Source organism: Lissotriton vulgaris, chromosome 1_1, assembly GCF_964263255.1.
Source record: "Lissotriton vulgaris chromosome 1_1, aLisVul1.2, whole genome shotgun sequence".
NCBI classification, from domain to species: domain Eukaryota; kingdom Metazoa; phylum Chordata; class Amphibia; order Caudata; family Salamandridae; genus Lissotriton; species Lissotriton vulgaris.
In genome coordinates, this window is record NC_141685.1 from 155,915,477 (window position 1) to 155,937,274 (window position 21,798).

Consider the following 21,798-nt stretch of genomic DNA (forward strand, 5'->3'; position numbering starts at 1 on the left):
GCCTGGGTATTAAAGTATTCATCGCAATTATAGACTGAGGCAGGAATACATCTCCCAATATAGGAAGGCCTATGTACAAATGCAGCTCGATCAGACAGGTTGGGAACGCCTAATGGCTTTGAACTTGATAAAGACACATTAATCACTGGTCTTGAAATGCAATTGGCAGCATTAGGCACGCAGAGGTGTAGTCTACGTAATCTCATTATGTTCAGGGTACGGGAGGGTGTTTAGGGTATAAGGCACTTTGACAAAAACATTTCCGCCACCTTAGAAATTCAATCTTCCTTGTCCTACCCTAGTATACAAGTAGTACCACATTCTTTGTATACCTGAATTAAATAGGCACAGAAAATGTACCGTATTTAAAGACCCAGTTCAGAATAACATGGAAGGTGCACTGTCAAAGACTACACAATGGTGCAGTCTTCGGTGGGTGCTATCATCTCACACAGGGGGAGTACACCACATTATGCTGGAAAAAACATGTGGTGCCCTAACGTAAGCGCAGTTGTAAACCACCAGTCAGCTTACATAGTAAAGCGTCTGGCAGCTATTAAGTAAGGTGACACGTTTCCCCTGCAGGTGGCTGGGGCTGTCACCATCCTGTCAGGTGGGGGTATACATTCAGTGCGCCTCCTGATTGCTTGTTTGCCTTTTCGTCCGTGTCAATTATACAGTGCAGTCCTTGGAGGAGCAGTCAATTTGTATTCATGAAAGACACTTGTGTTTCTCGGATGTGTAATTCCCAGATGATGCCTGAACTGTTCCACAATGGGCTAATTGTACATGGTATTGAATTGTATGGTCTTATGAGGACTGTTAATAATAAAAAGATTAAAAAATGTGGCCATGCCCAATACAAAAGAAAGCATGCCCACTTAGAACCTCTTCTACATGATCCACACTACATAAAGGGCTATGGAAGTGTCTGCAGCCTCTTCTGTAGAACAAAAGCCAAAAAGCCCATGGGACGCAGAAAGAGGGTGCACCCGATGCTTCATTATGTACGAAGGCCTTTGGTGGATGGTACAAAACAACAAGTCTTTGTTTTCAAAACACAACACCTGACACTTTGCACTGAGAACTTTCCTACGACATGAGGCACTGGCCTTTCGGAAACGCCAACGAGCGAGGCGTGTCAATGTGTAGTGATGGCGGCGGACACGTATAAGGCGGTCACTTGTTGATATAAACGTATGCTGGGAGAGGGATTGGCACCGCAGCAGAGGTTACGTGAGCAGTGGGCGGTGGATTTAGCTAAAAAGATACCTGAAGCAGCCTGGTCGCAGATACTTAAAAGAGCATGGAAGGGCACCAGGATTGCTAGATTCCAGCTGATTCGATGTTTTATATTGCACAGGGCATATCTTACGCCGGCTAAAATCAACTAATATTTCCATGTTAATACGGCTCTTTGCCCCGTTGTAGATTGGACATATTGGGAAGAGATAACCGCTTTACTCTGTAATATAACGGGGCGACAGATCGCTCCGAATGGGGGGACTTGCCTGCTACATTGTTTTCCGCATACTAGCAAAACAAAGTTAACTAGCAAATTCATAGACTTGGGATTGGTGCTTGCTAAACGAGAAATTACATCCCACTGGAAAGCAGCGGCAGGCCCTAGCTATATAAGGTGGAAATCTGCATTCCTTAAGTGGGCAAACAGCGAGAGCTCAGTTCGATTACAGCAAGCCCATAGATCCCATAATGACAAGGCATTAGAGGCGGCGCGAGCCTGGGAGGCCGTTGTGACAGAGCTGAAAGCGACAGATCTAGAAACTGACTCAGAGGCGAGCGCATTAATGGCTGAGGGAGACCAGTAGACTAGGTATCTTGATATTGAGGTGCAGAACGTGAGGCGATTCCCGGCCTTCATAGTAGTCAGGATGCTTAATAATGTTAAAATGAGGTCACCTGGGGAACCCGTACAATATGACTCAGCATTTGATCCCACTTAGCCTTAAGACAGTAGCGCCGGCAGGGGGGTGAGGGGGAGGGCATCTGAGGAAGAGTAGGATGAGGCTTTGATGCAGAAGACATTAATCACAGTAGCATGGAGAATTATAGGAACTTTTAACACTGTGGCAATACTGGTATTGAGGTGTATCTGTGTCTGGGGTTGAGTTGGGATCGTTGGATAACCTTGATTGTGTAACAATGTCACTATCTCCTTCTTCCTAATGGTCGGCCTCCATGTAAAGGCAATTGCCCATCCTCTTATTGGTTGTGGGTGTTTGAAAATAACAAATAAATAAACAAAACAAAAAAATGAGGGACAAAGGACAGTCTGTCGTCAAATATGACGCCCACATTTCTGACTTTGGTGACTGACCGTGGAAGGGGCACCAAAGAAGATGGCCACCATGAAGAAGACCAATTTGGCAGTAATTTGCTGAATATCATAACCTCTGTTTTTGCAGAGTTATTAATGCAATTGTTGGCCATCCAACAACTGATGGCCAACATGCCTTTCTGGAAATTAAGCTGCTACTTCATCACCATCAGCGGTCAAGGTTTTCCGGCCCACCATCACAGGAGGGCTGGTGCAGCTTCTCACAGACAAGACAGTCAATGATGATGGTCTCATCAGGAAGAGTCACTTAAACTTGTTTGACAGCGAACCGAGGATTCACTGGCTGCAGTTGTTTGGTCCGACGAACAGGAGCTGGAACCGCTTAGTTGAATTTGACTTCCTCCCAGGTACAGTGCCCCGAGATACAGAAGAATCCTTACTGGGTTGTATTGAAAATAGTTGAAGAGCATATTGGAGAGGGGCGATCTACCGTCCTGATGAGACCATGGTAATTAACTGGAACGGTCGAAACATTAACTATACAGGGACTATTTCATATAAATTATGTCTTCTAAGAATCGCAATTGCTTAACTTGTATTGTACAAAAGTATTTACAGCGCCGTTTCTGTGTACAAAATGCGGATCGGACTGTTTTATCATCATATCACTTTCATCTTGAGCACTGCGCAGTCATCACTCAACGATTTATATATACACTTGCTGCTGAGAACACAATCAGAATTTTGAGAAATGAAAAGGCCTCATCTGAATTCTAATCATGGTAAAAATGGTGAATTAATATCTGCCCAGGGCCTGCATATGTGATACAGACCTGTGAGATAATGAACTCATAGGCCTCTGTAGTTGTTCACAGTGCGCCTGGGAAGTGCCTCTTTGAGTCTCCGCTTGTCACTTCTGTAGCAGATTGACGTTGACACTGAGCTGCATGTTGTCTCCTACTCTGCTTTAAAGTTGGAGGACCCAGTCTGGTGTGTGGGGAATATTCACAAGGTGAGGAATCTGCAGGTAAAGGAGTAGCGACCAGAAAGAGCGTTACCAAAGGCAAGTAACTGGTTTGTTATGTTTTCCTGCTGTTGTATATTATCTCATTTTGGGTGGTGAACTCCGCAGGCGGAGTTTTCCATACTCCACGGAGCTCACGTAGTTCCTAAAAACTCCGTGGAGCGTAGCAAGGTTTTTTTCAACGCTCACACTCTTCAACGTTATGTGCTGGAGCGAAGAAAATCCACCTCCTGATGAGATTTGTCCTTGCTCGCGCTCGCCATGGTCTAGTAGGCAAGCAAAATCAACCACCTGGCGAGATTTCTCAAAGCGGGTCGTCGGATTTCTCAATGCAAGTGGTCGTGGCCGGTCACACCACTCGCATTGAGAAACCTTCCTTCGCATTCACAAAGCTGCCGCTTGAGTAGAAGCAGCTGCATCCTCTTATGCTGCACATGGTGCCTTTCGCAATTATTTTTATAGGGCGGGACAAACACCAGGAGATCAAAATCACCACAAACGGCATGACCCTTACGCACTCCGATGCTTGCGGAACTCCGCGTAGACCGCCAGAGTTTTTTTGTCACTTTGCGGAGTTCTTCATTGAGGAACTCCGCATAGACTTAATCTTATCATGAAAAAATAGATATCAGTCATATGTTAAGAAACAAGGGTGAGTAGAAACCTTTTGGGTGGAGTAAAATTTAAGACATTAATATTGTGATTTGCTGGGCAATTAGTTGATTTTTGCAAGCACTAACACTTCTCTGTGTCAAGTAAAGACCTTAAGAGTTTTGTAACTTTCAGATACTCAAATTGTGGATTCGGTTGCAATTTAAAAAAATTCCAGGCCTGAAATTTCTTTGGAGGTTGCATGCGGGCAACCTAAGTTATCCCGCGAGAGTTTCTTGATGAATCCTATTGCAACTACAATATGTGCTCTCTCATGTAAAGTCAGGTTGTTAGAAGCTTTTCTGCAACTCAAGATACACCTTACTGTTCACCTCATATGGATGTATTTCTCATGTTTAGTGAGATCTCCTTTCTGAGTAAAACATTTCTGGCTTTCCCCTCCTGTATTAGGCTTTAGTTCAGTGGGAATTCTCTCTTGTGAAGTGACATTGTATTTGAGACTAAACCTTATCTGACATTCAGAACACACATACATGATGTTCACTCTTCTAGTGAGCACCTTGATTGCATTTCGAGCACTCATAAGGTTTTTCCCTAGAGTGGGATCTCTCATGAAGCATAACTCTGTCTTTCAGATACAAGCTTTTAAGGCATAAGGATTTTCTCCAGTGTGGAGCTTCTCATGGTGAGATAGCGTTTTTCTCTGCAGCTTTTCTGGCATTCAGGGCGCTCATAATGTTTTTCATTAGTATGGAGTCGCTTATGGTTATTGAGGCTCTGCCTATCAAATAGCTATTTCTGGCATTCACAGCATAGGTAATGTTTTTCCCCTGTGTGCGTCTGCTCATGTAGAGTGAGATTGCGTTTAAATTGATGCTTTTCTGGCACTTGGAGCACTGAATTATTTTGACAGTGTGTTTTCGTATGGCGCTTGTAACCATCTCTACCTCGGAATCTTTTCTGACGTTTAGAGCACTGATAATTTTTTTTCCCCAGTGTGGATTCTTACATGTTCAGTGAGAGGAGATTTTTGGCTGAAACATTTTAGGCATTCGGAGCACTGATAAGGCTTTTCCCCAGTGTGGATTCTTACATGTTCAGTGAGAGGAGATTTTTGGCTGAAACATTTGTGGCATTCAGAGCACTGATAAGGTTTTTCCCCAGTGTGGGTTCTTATATGCTGAGTGAGATGGCCTTTTTCACTGAAACATTTTTGGCATTCGGAGCACTGATAAGGTTTTTCCCCAGTGTGGGTTCTTATATGCTGACTGAGACTGATTTTTCCACTGAAACATTTTAGGCATTCGGAGCACTGATAAGGCTTTTCCCCAGTGTGGATTCTTACATGTTCAGTGAGAGGAGATTTTTGGCTGAAACATTTGTGGCATTCAGAGCACTGATAAGGTTTTTCCCCAGTGTGGGTTCTTATATGCTGAGTGAGATGGCCTTTTTGACTGAAACATTTGTGGCATTCAGAGCACTGATAAGGTTTTTCCCCAGTGTGGGTTCTTATATGCTTAGTGAGATCGAATCTGTTTATGAAACATTTCTGACATTCAGAGCACTGATAAGGTGGTTCCCCTGTGTGGTTTTTTATATGCACAGTGAGATAGTGTTTTTCACTGAAACATTTCTGGCATTCAGAGCACTGATAAGGTTTTTCCCGAGTATGGATTCTTATATGCTGAGTGAGACTGATTTTGTTTATGAAACATTTCTGACATTCAGAGCACTGATAAGGTGGTTCCCCTGTGTGGGTTTTTATATGCACAGTGAGAAAGCGTTTGTCACTGAAACATTTCTGGCATTCAGGGCACTGATAAGGTTTTTCCCCAGTGTGGATTCTCACATGTTCAGTGAGATGAGATTTACGCCTGAAACATTTCTGGCATTCAGGGCACTGATAAGGTTTTTCCCCAGTGTGGGTCCTTGTATGTAGAGTGAGTCCTCCTTTGTCACTGAAACATTTCTGGCATTCAGAGCACTGAAATGGTTGTTCCACAGAGTGGGTTATTGCATGTCGAGAAAGGCTTTGTTTGTAACAAAACCTTTTCTGGCAATGAGAGCACTGATAAGGTTTTTCCCCAGTGTGGAATCTCAAATGTGCAGTTAGATGTGATTTACGGTTGAAATGTTTTGGGCATTCAGAGCACTGGTGAGGTTTTTCCCCAGTGTGGAATCTCAAATGTGCAGTTAGAAGTGATTTACGGTTGAAATGTTTTGGGCATTCAGAGCACTGATAAGGGTTTTCCCCAGTATGGATTCTTATATGCCGAGTGAGACGGATTTTTTCACTGAAACATTTCTGGCATTCAGAGCACTGATAAGGCTTTTCCCCAGTGTGGATTCTCACATGTTCAGTAAGATGAGATTTACGCCTGAAACATTTCTGGCATTCAGCGCACTGATAAGGTTTTTCCACAGAGTGGGTTAATGCATGTTGAGAAAGGCTTGGTTTGTTACAAAACCTTTTCTGGCATTCAGAATACTGGTAAGGTTTTTCGCCAGAGTGGAATCTCATATGTTTAGTAAGTTTAGATTTACGGCAGAAACTTTTTTGGCATTCAGCGCACTGGTAAGGTTTTTCCACAGAGTGGGTTAATGCATGTTGATCTAGAGTCGCTTTGAAACTAAAACTTTTCTGACATTCAGAGCACTGATAAGGTTTTTCCCCAGTGTGGATTCTCATATGCTCAGTGAGATAAGATTTACGCCTGAAGCTTTTTTGGCATATTTTGCACGGAGAGTGGTTTTCCCCAGTGTGGATTCTCATATGCTCAGTGAGATAAGATTTACGCTTGAAACTTTTTTGGCATACTTTGCACTGAGAGTGGTTTGCCCCAGTGTGCATTCTGTCAAATTCTGTGAGATGAGATTTATGGCTGTATCTTTTTTGGCACATGTAACTTTTTTCCCCAGCTTAGGTTATTTTGCCTTGATTGAGGCGGTTTTTAACAATGAATTTGTTCTCACAGTCTGTGTTTTTATAAGGTGTATTCCTAGAGTTAATATCTCTACGATTAGTTTTCTCTTGCTTACATGCCACAGTAAGAGTTAACCCGATTTTAGAGTCAGGCTTGTTTAGATAATGTTCAGCATTTATCTCTAAAAGAAATTGTGTGTAATCTTCTTAACACTTGAATTGAGCAAAATATGTCTCGAAGCAGCCCTGTAACACCTGTCGAAATGTTTCTAGCCGATAATAGTCTTTAGGTTATAGCCTATCCGGCACCAACTTCTTTTGTGACTGGAGATTTTCTCAAATCTATTTGTATAGGTTCTTAACAATGCAGTGATAAGGTGTTAGTCTGATATTTAATAATTAAACTGATAATTACCTTTTTGCACTGACATAATGGCAGTAACTGATGGTGTTAGAAATGCACAGTACCATTGTGGATCACCAGTTGCAGAACATCAGTTCCTCTTACCCTTTCTTTGTTTGGTGTAAGGTTAAGATTTGTAGTTCTGAAGACGAGGATGTATTTACATTACATATAGCGCAACTGTGCTCATTTAATCCATTCTTATCTTGAACAGTTTTACATACTCCTCACGCACAGCAGCTAATGTTGAGGCAATTTACATAGAATTACAGAACAGTACACAATAAAAAGGAAACAATCTGAGATGGTTATGAACACAATAAGGTGGTGAATTTTTAAGGTTTTCACAATAGTGAGCAGAGTGGGTCGTGGTTTTCTACCATAGGCAGATAGTCTCAAACTTGTGTAACTGGTTAAAAACGGTTGTTGAACAAAGGTGATTTTCCAATCTTTCGGTTGTTAACGTGTCAGCTTCAGAGTCTTCTCTCAGGGTCTTTTTTCCTTGATGGTATGCAGAAGATACCTTTTGTTATAACTTTCTTTTATGCAGTGTGTGCTTCCTCTCTGGAATTACATGATGTTTTAGATGAACGTTATTCTGTGCACAGATATGGCTTTGCTCTTGGTTAATGAAATACTAAATTAGAGACTTCACTTACAGTATAGTACTTTCCTCAGCTCCCACTTCCTCGCCACATCGAGATTTTGGAAATTGTTTAAGCGTAGATGGCTGGATGTCCTTCAGTTTTTCAAAATAATCCTTCCTATGGCACTGACTTCAGTTGCCTGGTGCTAAATCTTGCTTTCTTCGTCAGTAATTTCAATCACCTATAGTATTAAAATTAAATAGTTAATACAAGAAAATTTCCCAAAAATATAATTTACAAGCCAAATCAATGCAGAGTTGCAGAATTTTGACAATGTTGAGCTGTTTTTCAGACAGAGCAGAGTGTAGAATGGTAGCCTGAGAGTACTTGGATGTAGGAGTGAGGAATTATAGAATTTTCAACATTTTATTAAGCTCACAAAGGATATATGCACCCTATGGACTTGTAACATTGAATCCCAAAGGCAGAAATTAAAGTCATATGCACTGGCACCAAACAGATATTTAAACTCACTGCACCATCAGGATTCAAGCAAGCCGGGCCGACGACGGCTGAAATGCCAGAAACTGGTTCCCGGAAGCTTGTCTCCTTTCTGGTGAAGAATTGGCTTGGTAGTTTGGTCTGCCCTGTTCCCATGATGCACTGGGCCAGGGACAGACTAATTTGCATATAGCCAGGTTCTGAGCTGGGATGGTGCAGTGAGCTAAATAACGGTGATGGATCAAGCCCTGATCTTTGGACTGGGTAAGAGTGGTCTGCTTAATTCAGACACTCTGTTCATCACCACCCCCTTTTCTGACTCGTTTTTGGCCACTATAGATGTGGCAGGGTATACTCAGACATGAGTCCCTTGCTCACTGCACCATCAGGATTCAAGCAAGCCGGGCCGACGACGGCTGAAATGCCAGAAACTGGTCCCCGGAAGCTTGTCTCCTTTCTGGTGAAGAATTGGCTTGGTAGTTTGGTCTGCCCTGTTCCCATGATGCACTGGGCCAGGGACAGACTAATTTGCATATAGCCAGGTTCTGAGCTGGGATGGTGCAGTGAGCTAAATAACGGTGATGGATCAAGCCCTGATCTTTGGACTGGGTAAGAGTGGTCTGCTTAATTCAGACACTCTGTTCATCACCACCCCCTTTTCTGAATCGTTTTTGGCCACTATAGGTGTGGCAGGGTATACTCAGACATGAGTCCCTTGCTCACTGCACCATCAGGATTCAAGCAAGCCGGGCAAACGACGGCTGAAATGCCAGAAACTGGTCCCCGGAAGCTTGTCTCCTTTCTGGTAAAGAATTGGCTTGGTAGTTTGGTCTGCCCTGTTCCCATGATGCACTGGGCCAGGGACAGACTAATTTGCATATAGCCAGGTTCTGAGCTGGGATGGTGCAGTGAGCTAAATAACGGTGATGGATCAAGCCCTGATCTTTGGACTGGGTAAGAGTGGTCTGCTTAATTCAGACACTCTGTTCATCACCACCCCCTTTTCTGAATCGTTTTTGGCCACTATAGGTGTGGCAGGGTATACTCAGACATGAGTCCCTTGCTCACTGCACCATCAGGATTCAAGCAAGCCGGGCCGACGACGGCTGAAATGCCAGAAACGGGTCCCCGGAAGCTTGTCTCCTTTCTGGTGAAGAATTGGCTTGGTAGTTTGGTCTGCCCTGTTCCCATGATGCACTGGGCCAGGGACAGACTAATTTGCATATAGCCAGGTTCTGAGCTGGGATGGTGCAGTGATCTAAATAACGGTGATGGATCAAGCCCTGATCTTTGGACTGGGTAAGAGTGGTCTGCTTAATTCAGACACTCTGTTCATCACCACCCCCTTTTCTGAATCGTTTTTGGCCACTATAGGTGTGGCAGGGTATACTCAGACATGAGTCCCTTGCTCACTGCACCATCAGGATTCAAGCAAGCCGGGCCGACGACGGCTGAAATGCCAGAAACTGGTCCCCGGAAGCTTGTCTCCTTTCTGGTCAAGAATTGGCTTGGTAGTTTGGTCTGCCCTGTTCCCATGATGCACTGGGCCAGGGACAGACTAATTTGCATATAGCCAGGTTCTGAGCTGGGATGGTGCAGTGAGCTAAATAACGGTGATGGATCAAGCCCTGATCTTTGGACTGGGTAAGAGTGGTCTGCTTAATTCAGACACTCTGTTCATCACCACCCCCTTTTCTGAATCGTTTTTGGCCACTATAGGTGTGGTAGGGTATACTCAGACATGAGTCCCTTGCTCACTGCACCATCAGGATTCAAGCAAGCCGGGCAAACGACGGCTGAAATGCCAGAAACTGGTCCCCGGAAGCTTGTCTCCTTTCTGGTGAAGAATTGGCTTGGTAGTTTGGTCTGCCCTGTTCCCATGATGCACTGGGCCAGGGACAGACTAATTTGCATATAGCCAGGTTCTGAGCTGGGATGGTGCAGTGAGCTAAATAACGGTGATGGATCAAGCCCTGATCTTTGGACTGGGTAAGAGTGGTCTGCTTAATTCAGACACTCTGTTCATCACCACCCCCTTTTCTGAATCGTTTTTGGCCACTATAGGTGTGGCAGGGTATACTCAGACATGAGTCCCTTGCTCACTGCACCATCAGGATTCAAGCAAGCCGGGCAAACGACGGCTGAAATGTAAGAAACTGGTCCCCGGAAGCTTGTCTCCTTTCTGGTAAAGAATTGGCTTGGTAGTTTGGTCTGCCCTGTTCCCATGATGCACTGGGCCAGGGACAGACTAATTTGCATATAGCCAGGTTCTGAGCTGGGATGGTGCAGTGAGCTAAATAACGGTGATGGATCAAGCCCTGATCTTTGGACTGGGTAAGAGTGGTCTGCTTAATTCAGACACTCTGTTCATCACCACCCCCTTTTCTGAATCGTTTTTGGCCACTATAGGTGTGGCAGGGTATACTCAGACATGAGTCCCTTGCTCACTGCACCATCAGGATTCAAGCAAGCCGGGCCGACGACGGCTGAAATGCCAGAAACGGGTCCCCGAAAGCTTGTCTCCTTTCTGGTGAAGAATTGGCTTGGTAGTTTGGTCTGCCCTGTTCCCATGATGCACTGGGCCAGGGACAGACTAATTTGCATATAGCCAGGTTCTGAGCTGGGATGGTGCAGTGATCTAAATAACGGTGATGGATCAAGCCCTGATCTTTGGACTGGGTAAGAGTGGTCTGCTTAATTCAGACACTCTGTTCATCACCACCCCCTTTTCTGAATCGTTTTTGGCCACTATAGGTGTGGCAGGGTATACTCAGACATGAGTCCCTTGCTCACTGCACCATCAGGATTCAAGCAAGCCGGGCCGACGACGGCTGAAATGCCAGAAACTGGTCCCCGGAAGCTTGTCTCCTTTCTGGTCAAGAATTGGCTTGGTAGTTTGGTCTGCCCTGTTCCCATGATGCACTGGGCCAGGGACAGACTAATTTGCATATAGCCAGGTTCTGAGCTGGGATGGTGCAGTGAGCTAAATAACGGTGATGGATCAAGCCCTGATCTTTGGACTGGGTAAGAGTGGTCTGCTTAATTCAGACACTCTGTTCATCACCACCCCCTTTTCTGAATCGTTTTTGGCCACTATAGGTGTGGCAGGGTATACTCAGACATGAGTCCCTTGCTCACTGCACCATCAGGATTCAAGCAAGCCGGGCCGACGACGGCTGAAATGCCAGAAACTGGTTCCCGGAAGCTTGTCTGATTTCTGGTGAAGAATTGGCTTGGTAGTTTGGTCTGCCCTGTTCCCATGATGCACTGGGCCAGGGACAGACTAATTTGCATATAGCCAGGTTCTGAGCTGGGATGGTGCAGTGAGCTAAATAACGGTGATGGATCAAGCCCTGATCTTTGGACTGGGTAAGAGTGGTCTGCTTAATTCAGACACTCTGTTCATCACCACCCCCTTTTCTGACTCGTTTTTGGCCACTATAGATGTGGCAGGGTATACTCAGACATGAGTCCCTTGCTCACTGCATCATCAGGATTCAAGCAAGCCGGGCCGACGACAGCTGAAATGCCAGAAACTGGTCCCCGGAAGCTTGTCTCCTTTCTGGTGAAGAATTGGCTTGGTAGTTTGGTCTGCCCTGTTCCCATGATGCACTGGGCCAGGGACAGACTAATTTGCATATAGCCAGGTTCTGAGCTGGGATGGTGCAGTGAGCTAAATAACGGTGATGGATCAAGCCCTGATCTTTGGACTGGGTAAGAGTGGTCTGCTTAATTCAGACACTCTGTTCATCACCACCCCCTTTTCTGAATCGTTTTTGGCCACTATAGGTGTGGCAGGGTATACTCAGACATGAGTCCCTTGCTCACTGCACCATCAGGATTCAAGCAAGCCGGGCAAACGACGGCTGAAATGCCATAAACTGGTCCCCGGAAGCTTGTCTCCTTTCTGGTGAAGAATTGGCTTGGTAGTTTGGTCTGCCCTGTTCCCATGATGCACTGGGCCAGGGACAGACTAATTTGCATATAGCCAGGTTCTAAGCTGGGATGGTGCAGTGAGCTAAATAACAGTGATGGATCAAGCCCTGATCTTTGGACTGGGTAAGAGTGGTCTGCTTAATTCAGACACTCTGTTCATCACCACCCCCTTTTCTGAATCGTTTTTGGCCACTATAGGTGTGGCAGGGTATACTCAGACATGAGTCCCTTGCTCACTGCACCATCAGGATTCAAGCAAGCCGGGCCGACGACGGCTGAAATGCCAGAAACTGGTCCCCGGAAGCTTGTCTCCTTTCTTGTGAAGAATTGGCTTGGTAGTTTGGTCTGCCCTGTTCCCATGATGCACTGGGCCAGGAACAGACTAATTTGCATATAGCCAGGTTCTGAGCTGGGATGGTGCCGTGAGCTAAATAACGGTGATGGATCAAGCCCTGATCTTTGGACTGGGCAAGAGTGGTCTGCTTAATTCAGACACTCTGTTCATCACCACCCCCTTTTCTGAATCGTTTTTGGCCACTATAGGTGTGGCAGGGTATACTCAGACATGAGTCCCTTGCTCACTGCACCATCAGGATTCAAGCAAGCCGGGCCAACGACGGCTGAAATGCCAGAAACTGGTCCCCGGAAGCTTGTCTCCTTTCTGGTGAAGAATTGGCTTGGTAGTTTGGTCTGCCCTGTTCCCATGATGCACTGGGCCAGGGACAGACTAATTTGCATATAGCCAGGTTCTGAGCTGGGATGGTGCCGTGAGCTAAATAACAGTGATGGATCAAGCCCTGATCTTTGGACTGGGCAAGAGTGGTCTGCTTAATTCAGACACTCTGTTCATCACCACCCCCTTTTCTGAATCGTTTTTGGCCACTATAGGTGTGGCAGGGTATACTCAGACATGAGTCCCTTGCTCACTGCACCATCAGGATTCAAGCAAGCCGGGCCGACGACGGCTGAAATGCCAGAAACTGGTCCCCGGAAGCTTGTCTCCTTTCTGGTGAAGAATTGGCTTGGTAGTTTGGTCTGCCCTGTTCCCATGATGCACTGGGCCAGGGACAGACTAATTTGCATATAGCCAGGTTCTGAGCTGGGATGGTGCAGTGAGCTAAATAACGGTGATGGATCAAGCCCTGATCTTTGGACTGGGTAAGAGTGGTCCGCTTAATTCAGACACTCTGTTCATCACCACCCCCTTTTCTGAATCGTTTTTGGCCACTATAGGTGTGGCAGGGTATACTCAGACATGAGTCCCTTGCTCACTGCACCATCAGGATTCAAGCAAGCCGGGCCGACGACGGCTGAAATGCCAGAAACTGGTCCCCGGAAGCTTGTCTCCTTTCTGGTGAAGAATTGGCTTGGTAGTTTGGTCTGCCCTGTTCCCATGATGCACTGGGCCAGGGATAGACTCATTTGCATATAGCCAGGTTCTGAGCTGGGATGGTGCAGTGAGCTAAATAACGGTGATGGATCAAGCCCTGATCTTTGGACTGGGTAAGAGTGGTCTGCTTAATTCAGACACTCTGTTCATCACCACCACCTTTTCTGAATCGTTTTTGGCCACTATAGGTGTGGCAGGGTATACTCAGACATGAGTCCCTTGCTCACTGCACCATCAGGATTCAAGCAAGCCGGGCCAACGACGGCTGAAATGCCAGAAACTGGTCCCCGGAAGCTTGTCTCCTTTCTGGTGAAGAATTGGCTTGGTAGTTTGGTCTGCCCTGTTCCCATGATGCACTTGGCCAGGGACAGACTAATTTGCAGATAGCCAGGTTCTGAGCTGGGATGGTGCCGTGAGCTAAATAACGGTGATGGATCAAGCCCTGATCTTTGGACTGGGCAAGAGTGGTCTGCTTAATTCAGACACTCTGTTCATCACCACCCCCTTTTCTGAATCGTTTTTGGCCACTATAGGTGTGGCAGGGTATACTCAGACATGAGTCCCTTGCTCACTGCACCATCAGGATTCAAGCAAGCCGGGCCGACGACGGCTGAAATGCCAGAAACTGGTCCCCGGAAGCTTGTCTCCTTTCTTGTGAAGAATTGGCTTGGTAGTTTGGTCTGCCCTGTTCCCATGATGCACTGGGCCAGGAACAGACTAATTTGCATATAGCCAGGTTCTGAGCTGGGATGGTGCCGTGAGCTAAATAACGGTGATGGATCAAGCCCTGATCTTTGGACTGGGCAAGAGTGGTCTGCTTAATTCAGACACTCTGTTCATCACCACCCCCTTTTCTGAATCGTTTTTGGCCACTATAGGTGTGGCAGGGTATACTCAGACATGAGTCCCTTGCTCACTGCACCATCAGGATTCAAGCAAGCCGGGCCGACGACGGCTGAAATGCCAGAAACTGGTCCCCGGAAGCTTGTCTCCTTTCTGGTGAAGAATTGGCTTGGTAGTTTGGTCTGCCCTGTTCCCATGATGCACTGGGCCAGGGACAGACTAATTTGCATATAGCCAGGTTCTGAGCTGGGATGGTGCAGTGAGCTAAATAACGGTGATGGATCAAGCCCTGATCTTTGGACTGGGTAAGAGTGGTCCGCTTAATTCAGACACTCTGTTCATCACCACCCCCTTTTCTGAATCGTTTTTGGCCACTATAGGTGTGGCAGGGTATACTCAGACATGAGTCCCTTGCTCACTGCACCATCAGGATTCAAGCAAGCCGGGCCGACGACGGCTGAAATGCCAGAAACTGGTCCCCGGAAGCTTGTCTCCTTTCTGGTGAAGAATTGGCTTGGTAGTTTGGTCTGCCCTGTTCCCATGATGCACTGGGCCAGGGATAGACTCATTTGCATATAGCCAGGTTCTGAGCTGGGATGGTGCAGTGAGCTAAATAACGGTGATGGATCAAGCCCTGATCTTTGGACTGGGTAAGAGTGGTCTGCTTAATTCAGACACTCTGTTCATCACCACCACCTTTTCTGAATCGTTTTTGGCCACTATAGGTGTGGCAGGGTATACTCAGACATGAGTCCCTTGCTCACTGCACCATCAGGATTCAAGCAAGCCGGGCCAACGACGGCTGAAATGCCAGAAACTGGTCCCCGGAAGCTTGTCTCCTTTCTGGTGAAGAATTGGCTTGGTAGTTTGGTCTGCCCTGTTCCCATGATGCACTGGGCCAGGGACAGACTAATTTGCAGATAGCCAGGTTCTGAGCTGGGATGGTGCCGTGAGCTAAATAACGGTGATGGATCAAGCCCTGATCTTTGGACTGGGCAAGAGTGGTCTGCTTAATTCAGACACTCTGTTCATCACCACCCCCTTTTCTGAATCGTTTTTGGCCACTATAGGTGTGGCAGGGTATACTCAGACATGAGTCCCTTGCTCACAACACCATCAGGATTCAAGCAAGCCGGGCCGACGACGGCTGAAATGCCAGAAACTGGTCCCCGGAAGCTTGTCTCCTTTCTGGTGAAGAATTGGCTTGGTAGTTTGGTCTGCCCTGTTCCCATGATGCACTGGGCCAGGGACAGACTAATTTGCATATAGCCAGGTTCTGAGCTGGGATGGTGCAGTGAGCTAAATAACGGTGATGGATCAAGCCCTGATCTTTGGACTGGGTAAGAGTGGTCTGCTTAATTCAGACACTCTGTTCATCACCACCCCCTTTTCTGAATCGTTTTTGGACACTATAGGTGTGGCAGGGTATACTCAGACATGAGTCCCTTGCTCACTGCACCATCAGGATTCAAGCAAGCCGGGCCGACGACGGCTGAAATGCCAGAAACTGGTTCCCGGAAGCTTGTCTCCTTTCTGGTGAAGAATTGGCTTGGTAGTTTGGTCTGCCCTGTTCCCATGATGCACTGGGCCAGGGACAGACTAATTTGCATATAGCCAGGTTCTGAGCTGGGATGGTGCAGTGAGCTAAATAACGGTGATGGATCAAGCCCTGATCTTTGGACTGGGTAAGAGTGGTCTGCTTAATTCAGACACTCTGTTCATCACCACCCCCTTTTCTGACTCGTTTTTGGCCACTATAGATGTGGCAGGGTATACTCAGACATGAGTCCCTTGCTCACTGCACCATCAGGATTCAAGCAAGCCGGGCCGACGACGGCTGAAATGCCAGAAACTGGTCCCCGGAAGCTTGTCTCCTTTCTGGTGAAGATTTGGCTTGGTAGTTTGGTCTGCCCTGTTCCCATGATGCACTGGGCCAGGGACAGACTAATTTGCATATAGCCAGGTTCTGAGCTGGGATGGTGCAGTGAGCTAAATAACGGTGATGGATCAAGCCCTGATCTTTGGACTGGGTAAGAGTGGTCTGCTTAATTCAGACACTCTGTTCATCACCACCCCCTTTTCTGAATCGTTTTTGGCCACTATAGGTGTGGCAGGGTATACTCAGACATGAGTCCCTTGCTCACTGCACCATCAGGATTCAAGCAAGCCGGGCAAACGACGGCTGAAATGCCAGAAACTGGTCCCCGGAAGCTTGTCTCCTTTCTGGTAAAGAATTGGCTTGGTAGTTTGGTCTGCCCTGTTCCCATGATGCACTGGGCCAGGGACAGACTAATTTGCATATAGCCAGGTTCTGAGCTGGGATGGTCCAGTGAGCTAAATAACGGTGATGGATCAAGCCCTGATCTTTGGACTGGGTAAGAGTGGTCTGCTTAATTCAGACACTCTGTTCATCACCACCCCCTTTTCTGAATCGTTTTTGGCCACTATAGGTGTGGCAGGGTATACTCAGACATGAGTCCCTTGCTCACTGCACCATCAGGATTCAAGCAAGCCGGGCCGACGACGGCTGAAATGCCAGAAACGGGTCCCCGGAAGCTTGTCTCCTTTCTGGTGAAGAATTGGCTTGGTAGTTTGGTCTGCCCTGTTCCCATGATGCACTGGGCCAGGGACAGACTTATTTGCATATAGCCAGGTTCTGAGCTGGGATGGTGCAGTGATCTAAATAACGGTGATGGATCAAGCCCTGATCTTTGGACTGGGTAAGAGTGGTCTGCTTAATTCAGACACTCTGTTCATCACCACCCCCTTTTCTGAATCGTTTTTGGCCACTATAGGTGTGGCAGGGTATACTCAGACATGAGTCCCTTGCTCACTGCACCATCAGGATTCAAGCAAGCCGGGCCGACGACGGCTGAAATGCCAGAAACTGGTCCCCGGAAGCTTGTCTCCTTTCTGGTGAAGAATTGGCTTGGTAGTTTGGTCTGCCCTGTTCCCATGATGTACTGGGCCAGGGACAGACTAATTTGCATATAGCCAGGTTCTGAGCTGGGATGGTGCAGTGAGCTAAATAACGGTGATGGATCAAGCCCTGATCTTTGGACTGGGTAAGAGTGGTCTGCTTAATTCAGACACTCTGTTCATCACCACCCCCTTTTCTGAATCGTTTTTGGCCACTATAGGTGTGGCAGGGTATACTCAGACATGAGTCCCTTGCTCACTGCACCATCAGGATTCAAGCAAGCCGGGCCGACGACGGCTGAAATGCCAGAAACTGGTTCCCGGAAGCTTGTCTGATTTCTGGTGAAGAATTGGCTTGGTAGTTTGGTCTGCCCTGTTCCCATGATGCACTGGGCCAGGGACAGACTAATTTGCATATAGCCAGGTTCTGAGCTGGGATGGTGCAGTGAGCTAAATAACGGTGATGGATCAAGCCCTGATCTTTGGACTGGGTAAGAGTGGTCTGCTTAATTCAGACACTCTGTTCATCACCACCCCCTTTTCTGAATCGTTTTTGGCCACTATAGGTGTGGCAGGGTATACTCAGACATGAGTCCCTTGCTCACTGCACCATCAGGATTCAAGCAAGCCGGGCCGACGACGGCTGAAATGCCAGAAACTGGTCCCCGGAAGCTTGTCTCCTTTCTTGTGAAGAATTGGCTTGGTAGTTTGGTCTGCCCTGTTCCCATGATGCACTGGGCCAGGAACAGACTAATTTGCATATAGCCAGGTTCTGAGCTGGGATGGTGCCGTGAGCTAAATAACGGTGATGGATCAAGCCCTGATCTTTGGACTGGGCAAGAGTGGTCTGCTTAATTCAGACACTCTGTTCATCACCACCCCCTTTTCTGAATCGTTTTTGGCCACTATAGGTGTGGCAGGGTATACTCAGACATGAGTCCCTTGCTCACTGCACCATCAGGATTCAAGCAAGCCGGGCCAACGACGGCTGAAATGCCAGAAACTGGTCCCCGGAAGCTTGTCTCCTTTCTGGTGAAGAATTGGCTTGGTAGTTTGGTCTGCCCTGTTCCCATGATGCACTGGGCCAGGGACAGACTAATTTGCGTATAGCCAGGTTCTGAGCTGGGATGGTGCCGTGAGCTAAATAACAGTGATGGATCAAGCCCTGATCTTTGGACTGGGCAAGAGTGGTCTGCCTAATTCAGACACTCTGTTCATCACCACCCCCTTTTCTGAATCGTTTTTGGCCACTATAGGTGTGGCAGGGTATACTCAGACATGAGTCCCTTGCTCACTGCACCATCAGGATTCAAGCAAGCCGGGCCGACGACGGCTGAAATGCCAGAAACTGGTCCCCGGAAGCTTGTCTCCTTTCTGGTGAAGAATTGGCTTGGTAGTTTGGTCTGCCCTGTTCCCATGATTCACTGGGCCAGGGACAGACTAATTTGCATATAGCCAGGTTCTGAGCTGGGATGGTGCAGTGAGCTAAATAACGGTGATGGATCAAGCCCTGATCTTTGGACTGGGTAAGAGTGGTCCGCTTAATTCAGACACTCTGTTCATCACCACCCCCTTTTCTGAATCGTTTTTGGCCACTATAGGTGTGGCAGGGTATACTCAGACATGAGTCCCTTGCTCACTGCACCATCAGGATTCAAGCAAGCCGGGCCGACGACGGCTGAAATGCCAGAAACTGGTCCCCGGAAGCTTGTCTCCTTTCTGGTGAAGAATTGGCTTGGTAGTTTGGTCTGCCCTGTTCCCATGATGCACTGGGCCAGGGATAGACTAATTTGCATATAGCCAGGTTCTGAGCTGGGATGGTGCAGTGAGCTAAATAACGGTGATGGATCAAGCCCTGATCTTTGGACTGGGTAAGAGTGGTCTGCTTAATTCAGACACTCTGTTCATCACCACCACCTTTTCTGAATCGTTTTTGGCCACTATAGGTGTGGCAGGGTATACTCAGACATGAGTCCCTTGCTCACTGCACCATCAGGATTCAAGCAAGCCGGGCCAACGACGGCTGAAATGCCAGAAACTGGTCCCCGGAAGCTTGTCTCCTTTCTGGTGAAGAATTGGCTTGGTAGTTTGGTCTGCCCTGTTCCCATGATGCACTGGGCCAGGGACAGACTAATTTGCAGATAGCCAGGTTCTGAGCTGGGATGGTGCCGTGAGCTAAATAACGGTGATGGATCAAGCCCTGATCTTTGGACTGGGCAAGAGTGGTTTGCTTAATTCAGACACTCTGTTCATCACCACCCCCTTTTCTGAATCGTTTTTGGCCACTATAGGTGTGGCAGGGTATACTCAGACATGAGTCCCTTGCTCACAGCACCATCAGGATTCAAGCAAGCCGGGCCGACGACGGCTGAAATGCCAGAAACTGGTCCCCGGAAGCTTGTCTCCTTTCTGGTGAAGAATTGGCTTGGTAGTTTGGTCTGCCCTGTTCCCATGATGCACTGGGCCAGGGACAGACTAATTTGCATATAGCCAGGTTCTGAGCTGGGATGGTGCAGTGAGCTAAATAACGGTGATGGATCAAGCCCTGATCTTTGGACTGGGTAAGAGTGGTCTGCTTAATTCAGACACTCTGTTCATCACCACCCCCTTTTCTGAATCGTTTTTGGCCACTATAGGTGTGGCAGGGTATACTCAGACATGAGTCCCTTGCTCACTGCACCATCAGGATTCAAGCAAGCCGGGCCGACGACGGCTGAAATGCCAGAAACTGGTCCCCGGAAGCTTGTCTCCTTTCTGGTGAAGAATTGGCTTGGTAGTTTGGTCTGCCCTGTTCCCATGATGCACTGAGCTAGGGACAGACTAATTTGCATATAGCCAGGGTCTGAGCTGGGATGGTGCAGTGATCTAAATAACGAAGATGGATCAAGCCCTGATCTTTGGACTGGGTAAGAGTGGTCTGCTTAATTCAGACACTCTGTTCATCACCACCCCCTTTTCTGAATCGTTTTTGGCCACTATAGGTGTGGCAGGGTATACTCAGACATGAGTCCCTTGCTCACTGCACCATCAGGATTCAAGCAAGCCGGGCCGACGACGGCTGAAATGCCAGAAACTGGTTCCCGGAAGCTTGTCTCCTTTCTGGTGAAGAATTGGCTTGGTAGTTTGGTCTGCCCTGTTCCCATGATGCACTGGGCCAGGGACAGACTAATTTGCATATAGCCAGGTTCTGAGCTGGGATGGTGCCGTGAGCTAAATAACGGTGATGGATCAAGCCCTGATCTTTGGACTGGGCAAGAGTGGTCTGCTTAATTCAGACACTCTGTTCATCACCACCCCCTTTTCTGAATCGTTTTTGGCCACTATAGGTGTGGCAGGGTATACTCAGACATGAGTCCCTTGCTCACTGCACCATCAGGATTCAAGCAAGCCGGGCCAACGACGGCTGAAATGCCAGAAACTGGTCCCCGGAAGCTTGTCTCCTTTCTGGTGAAGAATTGGCTTGGTAGTTTGGTCTGCCCTGTTCCCATGATGCACTGGGCCAGGGACAGACTAATTTGCGTATAGCCAGGTTCTGAGCTGGGATGGTGCCGTGAGCTAAATAACAGTGATGGATCAAGCCCTGATCTTTGGACTGGGCAAGAGTGGTCTGCCTAATTCAGACACTCTGTTCATCACCACCCCCTTTTCTGAATCGTTTTTGGCCACTATAGGTGTGGCAGGGTATACTCAGACATGAGTCCCTTGCTCACTGCACCATCAGGATTCAAGCAAGCCGGGCCAACGACGGCTGAAATGCCAGAAACTGGTCCCCGGAAGCTTGTCTCCTTTCTGGTGAAGAATTGGCTTGGTAGTTTGGTCTGCCCTGTTCCCATGATGCACTGGGCCAGGGACAGACTAATTTGCATATAGCCAGGTTCTGAGCTGGGATGGTGCAGTGAGCTAAATAACGGTGATGGATCAAGCCCTGATCTTTGGACTGGGTAAGAGTGGTCTGCTTAATTCAGACACTCTGTTCATCACCACCCCCTTTTCTGAATCGTTTTTGGCCACTATAGGTGTGGCAGGGTATACTCAGACATGAGTCCCTTGCTCACTGCACCATCAGGATTCAAGCAAGCCGGGCCGACGACGGCTGAAATGCCAGAAACTGGTCCCCGGAAGCTTGTCTCCTTTCTGGTGAAGAATTGGCTTGGTAGTTTGGTCTGCCCTGTTCCCATGATTCACTGGGCCAGGGACAGACTAATTTGCATATAGCCAGGTTCTGAGCTGGGATGGTGCAGTGAGCTAAATAACGGTGATGGATCAAGCCCTGATCTTTGGACTGGGTAAGAGTGGTCCGCTTAATTCAGACACTCTGTTCATCACCACCCCCTTTTCTGAATCGTTTTTGGCCACTATAG

At 47.4% G+C, this 21,798-nt stretch overlaps 1 protein-coding gene and 1 long non-coding RNA gene across 15 annotated transcripts in view; both read right to left on the reverse strand.

Moving 5' to 3' along the window:
- LOC147737922 (uncharacterized) overlaps positions 1-21,798 on the reverse strand; it is a 288,729-nt gene that overhangs the window by 187,846 nt on the left and 79,085 nt on the right. The window contains exon 3 of one of the 3 annotated variants that reach the window (XR_015304734.1): positions 7,927-8,089. The exons of the other annotated variants lie outside the window; for them this stretch is intronic. This is a non-coding gene — a long non-coding RNA (uncharacterized LOC147737922). Of the gene's footprint in view, positions 1-7,926; positions 8,090-21,798 lie in introns of those variants that run through there. 3 annotated transcript variants of the gene reach the window in all.
- Positions 4,780-7,006, reverse strand: LOC147737924 (uncharacterized). Of its 12 annotated transcripts, none has more exons than XM_086948817.1 (3): positions 6,692-7,006; positions 5,967-6,523; positions 4,780-5,882 (listed from the first exon to the last, which is right to left on the reverse strand). In XM_086948817.1, the coding sequence occupies exons 1-3, from the start codon at positions 6,835-6,837 to the stop codon at positions 4,903-4,905; spliced, it is 1,683 nt and encodes a 560-aa protein (XP_086804943.1). In that variant the 5' UTR covers positions 6,838-7,006; the 3' UTR covers positions 4,780-4,902. The 12 variants fall into 12 exon arrangements, with proteins under 12 accessions (XP_086804943.1, XP_086805021.1, XP_086804942.1 ...); XM_086948895.1 differs by having other exon boundaries at positions 4,780-5,786; positions 6,123-6,394; positions 6,563-7,006; XM_086948816.1 differs by having other exon boundaries at positions 4,780-5,725; positions 5,810-6,394; positions 6,563-7,006.

Coding starts and splice junctions, on each gene's coding strand:
- LOC147737924 (XM_086948785.1), bottom strand. CDS start 6,837: ATGTGCCAAAAAAGATACAGCCATAAATCTCATCTCACAGAATTTGAC. Junction 6,230..6,313: donor GAATGCCAGAAATGTTTCAG/GCGTAAATCTCA, acceptor GAAATGTTTCAG/TGAAAAAATCCGTCTCACTC.